The following is a 7,500-nucleotide window of genomic DNA, read 5'->3' on the forward strand; positions in this document are numbered from 1 at the left end:
AGGAAGGAAGGAAGGAAGGAAGGAAGGAAGGAAGGAAGGAAGGAAGGAAGGAAGGAAAGGAGAACATGGAGGCAGATGTTCGCGTGTCTCTGCCAGTCAAAGATAGTTGATACATCTAGTTTGGGTATTGGGTTACACTTCTGATTGTATGGGCATCTTGTTATTGAGCATTACAAAACTTATAAAGCCTGTGATTAATATTTTTAAAAAAGTTACGAATTAAAAAAAAAGGATGAGGAGGGAGGGTGATGGAATTCGTGTGACAGGAAATCAGATGAGGAAAATAGCTGGAGGAAGAAAGGGAATGGGCAGAGGGAAACAATCAGAACTCTAATGACACATGTATGAGGATGCTGTAATAAAACACAGTACTTTGTATGTTAACTTAAAATACTAATAAAAAAGCAAGAAGTACAAGGGGGGATGGGATAGGGGGTTTCTGGGGCAGGGATGGGGAAAGGGAATGACATCTGAGATGTAAATAAATAAAATATCCAATAAAAAAGAAATAAATAATTTTTAAATAAAAGAATTTAAAAGGAGCCACACTCCCAGCAGTAGTAGTCTTGATTATAGTCTACGGTATTTCAGGCTATTGTGTCTGTAAGCTCAAATCTCCAGGATCCCATGAAAACATATCCCTGCTCTAACCTCCAACCCAATCACCAAATCCTGCTAATCCTACCTAGAAAAAGTTTCCCACTCTATACCTTCTTTCTATGTCTATGGTCCTTGCTTAGTTTATCTATAACCTCATAACTTCTCACCAAGACTATCACACATCTCATATCTCAGCCTCCAGCCTCCTCACCCTCTGCTCCTATTTTCTACACCATACCAGAGTTATTCTTTTTATGAACCAATCTTCATCATATGACCTTTGCTTTACACCATACTACCTGGTCTGTAAATTAAGTTCAAACTCTTTGGGCATGAGACATTAAACCATTTATAATTCATTCTCAAGTTCCATTGTACTATATATACACCTTAGTCTGATACCAGACTGAAGCTGTCTCTTCTCTTTAATTGCCATTCATGGACTTTGGAGCTCACCCCTGCCCTTCGTACATGATCCCTGTGCTAAAATCACCTTTCCCTCTACTCTTCCTTTAAGAAATTACTAGTATCAACCCATTATTTTGTTTTCCTCCAGAATTTATATACATAACAAGGAAATACCTGCTTATAAGCCAGGAATTGAGCTGTCACCTAACATCAGATTCAGACTCTCCCGTCTTCGAACAGTGAAAACTAATGTTTGTTATTTAAGCCTGTCCATCTTATTTTTACCCTTAGCTTCAGAAGACCAAGACATTTTCTACTTCCCTTCCTAAACTAATTTATACCACTTCTTGTGCTTCAGCCATCCCTCTGCTTCCACTCTGAGATCATCATTGCATCCTGGTACTTTCCAAGCTTTCTAATAAACATGAAATCAGAGCCAACACATAAGATGGCAGGAAATTTCCAAGATGTGCTATTGGGAATCACTGATGTTAACATAAACAAAGCATGGTTCAGGGAGTAGAAAAGGGTCTGTTCATATACTGCTTGCTGAATGAAACCTGGGCTTGTTTCTTTTGAAGAAGACTTTAGAAAACATCAAAATGCCTATTAGAAAATTGTTCACAATTGACATCCAGGGAAGAGGAATCTCCCTGAGAATTCCCTTCTTTTTCCTTTTCAGGTAAAAATGAATCACCCGTGAGGTCTGATGTTAGAAGTTCTAATCCAGATGCTGGCCTGGATCTAAACTTATACTACTCATACCTTCAGCGGGCCATTGACAAAAACATCAAACAGCTAGAGATTGACATCACTAATCTGAAGAAATCCCTCATTTTGCTGTCTGAAGAGACCTCCAAAAATTGCAAACGACTTTATTGGACTTGATTTACTCTTTTACAATAGAAAAGCCTGTGTACAGCTCTTGACTGTGTACATCCCTTAAAGAAGAAGGTTGCCATTACATAGACAAGACAGGGATGGTTAAAGAGAGCATGAAAAAGATCAGAGAAGGCCCTGAGAAAAAAACAGACAGAGAAAGAGAAAGATGAGAGCTGGTACAAGAATTGGTTTTCAACCTCTCCATGGTTGTCAACCCTACTTCCTCCCATCTTGGGACCATTAATTGGGTTATTTTTGCTTATTTCTTTTGGTCCCTGGGCCTTAAGTAGGCTGACTAACTTTGTGAAACAACAAATAAATAATTTGGTAGCAAAACCTATTTGGATACATTATCATAGTTAGCTATGGAGGACCACGAGAATCAAGATGAGGTTGTTACTCTATCCAGGGTGTTCCCAAAACCCATCTCCACCCAACCTAAAAGAGGGGACTTCTGCCCCTAGACCAAGCAGAGAGGGGCCACCCAGAACCCCCTCTGACTGACGATCTGAATTCTCGCTTAGGCTGCGAGGCTAAGCACCATAAGAGAATATAAATAAAAGTTAAAAATATCTCTCTGGGGTCCCTGAGGGACAAGCCTGACTGCATAGGGGTTGATGTCAAAAGTATCCTCTCTCCAGGAAAAAGACATCGGGTCGGGTATGGCCCTCATGCCTCACTGGACAACAACAGGGGGACCAGAGCCATTACAAAGTCCCCTTCAATTGCTGGAGGTCAGGCCTCTATCCCTGCCTTCGCAAGTTTAGAACTGCCACAGCCCTTCTATACTTAGAGAAGGGAGGAGATGTCAGGGGCAGCCCTGCTTATACACTGAAGGTCTATAATCAGCCATAGGCCTAAAATCAGCAATAGGCCTGTCATACATGTATACTAACACCAAGTCTTGAGTCTCTATGGAAAAACATTGAAACAGATGGCTATAAGCCATTGTAAACAGGCAGCTTTTGTGGAAATTTACCAGCCTGAGTAATCATAGACCTTGTGGATAATACCAACTTAGATAAGAAGTGAATCATAGGCAGAGTCACAGTGACCTGTCCCTGAACCTTCACCCAGCTGATACCCTGTTCTGAAAGATATCTGTACTCCTCCTGAACACCTACGCTGCGGTGTCATCCCTTTCCTCACATCCTGCCTTTTTGTGTTTATAACCCCTGTGTGAATAAGTAAAACTTACGACTTGATTTAAAAAAAATAAATAAAAATAAATAAATTAAAAGAAAAAGAAAAGAAAATTGTTCACATAGTTCAGCTAGATATCCAAGGGATAAGTCACACAAAGAGGAATCATGGTTTAGAGGGCAAGACAAGTGTCACCAAGGTCAGGCATGGGGATAGCACAAAAGTTTTACTGCTTATGTGGTGGTTTGAATAAGAATGACTTGCATGGGCTCATAGATTCCAATGCTTGGTTGTTGGGAACAGGAGCTACTTGATAAAGGTTAGAAGGTGTGACCTTGCTGGATTTGGTGTGGCCTTGTTGAAGGAAGTATGTGATTAGGGGTGGACTTTGAGGTTTCAAAAGCTCAAGCCAGGCCTAGTCTATCCACCTGTCTGCTCTCTCTGTCTCTCTGTCTCTCTGTCTCTGTCTCTGTCTCTCTCTCTCTCTCTCCTTCTGTTTCTCTCTCTCTCTCTCTCTCTCTCTCTCTCTCTCTCTCTCTCTCTCTCTCTCTTTCCTGCCTGCAATTCGAGATGTAGAATTCTCAGCTCCTCTCTAACACCATGTAAGCCCATATGCAGCTGTGCTTCCCACCATGCTGATAAACCTCTGACACTTTAAGCCAGTTCCAATTAAAGGCTTTTCTCTGTAAGAGTAAAGCATTATAAGATCTATCTATCTATCTATCTATCTATCTATCTATCTATCTACTTATTGTGACACAGTTATGGGGTTCTCAAGTATGGATCTTGTAGACAGCAACAGTGTCAAGTCACAGTCAAAAGAATATGTCCCTGGTCATACAGTATTGTTGATAATTCACTTTAAAAGTTTTAGATAGATAAGGGCCAGGAAAACTCTGTGATCAAAATCCTAGTTTCTACCACCTTTTATAAATAAGTTTTACTTTGCTTTGAATGCTGGGATTGAAAACACACTTTATCACTGAGCCAAGTGAACATTTACAAAATAAATGTTTTAATAAACTTATTAATTTTATTTAATCATGCTTATTCACTTGAGCATTTTCTATGACTACTTTTGCAATTCAAAGATAAAACTGAAAAACTGAAACAGAAATTCTATGGCCTGTCAGTCAAAAGTATTTAAGATACGACAATTAGTGTGTTAACATCTGGTCTACATCTGATGGTGTAAACATATGTGTGGATTTCAAAATAATTCAGTGTAAGTCTCTTGCTCTAATAGAAATACTGATTTGGAGTCAGTATTTCAACAGATGGAAGCATGTCAGAGGATTTCTGTCCCTTTCTGAATAAGGAATAAAAATCTAGTGGGTTCTGCAATCTGTGCCCTTAGGAATGGCATCCTAGGCAGGACTCCTCAACAAACCTGGCTCTGAGTCCTGATACTGACGTCTCTTGGGGTCTTAGTCTCTCTAGTCAGCCACATCCCAGTGCTAGAATATTATTTCACATGCTTATGATGATTGGCCTTAATGAAACTTCAATAAAAGGATAGCGTTTCACTGACTTAAAGAATAATATCATGACTCTCTCCACATTCTCTGAATACGATCCATAAGAAGTAGGAGAAGCCAGTCTAGACAGACCAACTTTACTTGGGAACTTGATGAGGAAGAGATTGTATTCAATACTTATACGTAACTATGGGAGACTCTTCAGTTTTCTCTGGATCTGATTGGCTTAAGTCAGTTCCCAGGAGTTTGCTAAGGAGACAGTCATGGTTGTCTCTATCTTCAGAAGGCACCTACCCTCACTGAAGAGCTCCAACATTGAGAACACACCTTGTACCATTATCATGCACAACCCCAACCCCTCTCTTTCCATGAACAAAAGTAGAAAGCACCAAGGAAAAGAACACGGTAGGGAGTAGGTTGGCACTAGGACATACCTGTAAACTATGTGAAAACTTGAGAGGGTACAAGGTGGGTGCAGCAATGAATTACTGAAGGAGAGATAGAAAAGAATCTACAAATTATACCAAGGGGGTAAATTTATATAATGTAGTATTAATCTGTTCCAGGGTACATGGTTATAATCATGGTAATAGAATAGCATAAATATCACATTTGCAACATTTAATAAATTATTATCAAATACAGAAAAATTAATCCCACATTTATGCTATAAGTTCCAGGGCTATTTCAGAACTGGGAATCTATCACCAAAGTGGCAATGCTTGGAACCGAGGACCTAAAACTACACATAGCTCTCAGCTGAATGTGAGCACTTAGTTGCAGGCATAGTGTCTTCAAAATCAAACTACACCCTTTAAGTGCAAGGAATGAGTCAAAGCTACTTACCAACTCACAGCTACTTACCAACTTAGAAATTTCTTTTGCAGGCTTTGGAGTGGATATGCTGTCCTCTCGTTCTGACCCCCCAAATTCAGGTTGAAAAGATGATGATCCAAAAACTTGAATGAGATAGGAATCAAAATCTTCACAAATTTTTTTAGATAATTTTTGTTTCAGAGTATCTTTAAAAAAAAAAAACCAGAAAAGGGGGTTAATGGAAGCATTGAAACTTTACTCAACACCTCCTTAAGGAGATCAGCACTGTCGTTAAAGCAAGCTACCTCCCACTATTGGAAAAGCACTGCCAAGTTAACTACAGTAGGAAGCATTTTTATATTGCCTGTAAATGATCATGTCAAATCTCTTTATTTAATAATACACAATAGCACAGCAGGCATAAGTAATAGCACTGCCCATTTATCCCAAGTGCCAGCACACTGTGTTATTCTGTAAAAAGTGCTAGCCCCCTACTACAATATAAAATAGGTCAATGATCTGGTTTTAGGGCTAACAATAAGTCAGTTTTTCCAAAAAATAAATCCATCATTGTTGTAACAAATTAAAAACATTCTTATTAAGTTGATAAAGCCTAAATTCAATTGTTAAAATATAACCATTTTCTCAAGTGTGTGACAGTTCTGATCATTCTAACACATGAACAGTCCAATGAAACTAAGTATATCACATAACCTACCCATTAGCCAGCAGAACACTGAGACAATGGAGCCCCAGATTAGTAAAGGTTCTGAGTATAGTAAGTTACCCTATGGCTGGCAGTGTTGGTCATTGGTGTAGGAAGGGCCTGAGGTAGTGAGGTAGTACCTAGCTACACAAGGCTGGTAGACAAGAAAGGATTAAGTTTGGGTCCTGACAAAATAAGTCATTTTCCTTCAAGGATTGTAATATACGTTTACTGTGAAACTCTACTGCCCTAGATGAAATGCAGATGAATCAGTGTATTAGTCTGTCTCATTAGTAAATATCAATTAATATGAAAAGATATTTGGTATAAGAACACCCACTAGGTTAGCATAGTGACATACTTCCGAAGGTTATTCTTTAAGATAAATTGCTAGCATAAAGTAGGCAACCAGAACACAACCCCGGATCCCAGTTTCTTTCATTTCTTATTGCTTTAGACTTCCATAACTTTATCAAGGTTTTGTCTGTATTTCTTTTCAATTTTAGGATGTTTTGTTTTGTTTTTTGCAGCCACATCCTTTGTTCTAGTTAGGGAACTTTTGAACAGTAACCAATGACAACAGTATCCTAAGCCCCATTCTTTCCCTTCATTCCTATCCACTGCAGGAAAACTCTGGTTAAACTCCACAGCCAGCTAAGCACTCACTCACTACACATGAATGAGTTCAGGACTGTGTCCTCTACACTCAGTGAGATCACACTTGGTTTTTAACTTCCTGTAGTTTATAGGTTATAATGTAATGTTGACAGAATCGTCTTTAACTCCCTGACTGCAGGCACTGTAACACTTCAAAGAACAATATATATTCCTTTCCACCGGTGCAGACAACCTTACCTTGAAGGGTAAAGAAGTCGTCAAACTGATATACATGTTCTGCGTCAGTAGCAATGAGATTCATTTCTTTGTGAAAAATTTCAAAGTTGGGGTCATCCTTCTTCACCACCCCAATCACAAATATTTCCACATTGGAGTCACTGGCATCCTTCACCACATCTGCCAGCTTCTTTTTATCTCGGGAATCTGTCTGTCCATCTGTGATCACCAAGGCCACCTTCTTTATACCTGGCCTTGCCTCTTTGAACATGTCATTGGCTGCTTGAAGGGCAGTAGCTGTATAGGTGCCTTCCCCCAGATACTGCATATTGTCAACCACCAGCTTGAAGTCGTCCTTGCTGGAGAACTGCTTCAGGCTAGCCACCTTCTCTACTTTGTGGCTATAGTTGATTATGCCTATCCGGGCTGTGCCAAGGTCCAAGGCTACCCGGTCAGCCAGAGTCTTCACAAAATTTTGGATGATTTGAAAGTTCTCTGGTCCCACACTTTCTGAACTGTCTATCACAAACACCAACTCCAGTGGAGTCTCTTTGCATTTGGGCCCACAACCTAAAAGATGAATGTAGAAATAGAAACACCGAAGAAATGAAAATAAACCATTACAGATAAATA

At 39.5% G+C, this 7,500-nt stretch overlaps 2 protein-coding genes across 2 annotated transcripts in view; one reads left to right on the plus strand and one right to left on the minus strand.

Moving 5' to 3' along the window:
* The window catches only part of Umad1 (UBAP1-MVB12-associated (UMA) domain containing 1), a 531,474-nt gene that overhangs the window by 156,861 nt on the left and 367,113 nt on the right, over positions 1-7,500 (plus strand). The window lies entirely within an intron of this gene.
* Positions 1-7,500, minus strand: part of Col28a1 (collagen type XXVIII alpha 1 chain) — a 151,290-nt gene that overhangs the window by 14,559 nt on the left and 129,231 nt on the right. The window contains exons 30-31 of the mRNA XM_028755925.1: positions 6,889-7,437; positions 5,376-5,533 (exon numbers count right to left, since the gene is read on the minus strand). Of these exons, the coding sequence (XP_028611758.1) occupies positions 5,376-5,533; positions 6,889-7,437 (707 nt within the window). The remainder of the gene's footprint in view (positions 1-5,375; positions 5,534-6,888; positions 7,438-7,500) is intronic.

Source organism: Grammomys surdaster, unplaced genomic scaffold, assembly GCF_004785775.1.
Source record: "Grammomys surdaster isolate TR1022 unplaced genomic scaffold, NIH_TR_1.0 126091, whole genome shotgun sequence".
NCBI lineage: Eukaryota > Metazoa > Chordata > Mammalia > Rodentia > Muridae > Grammomys > Grammomys surdaster.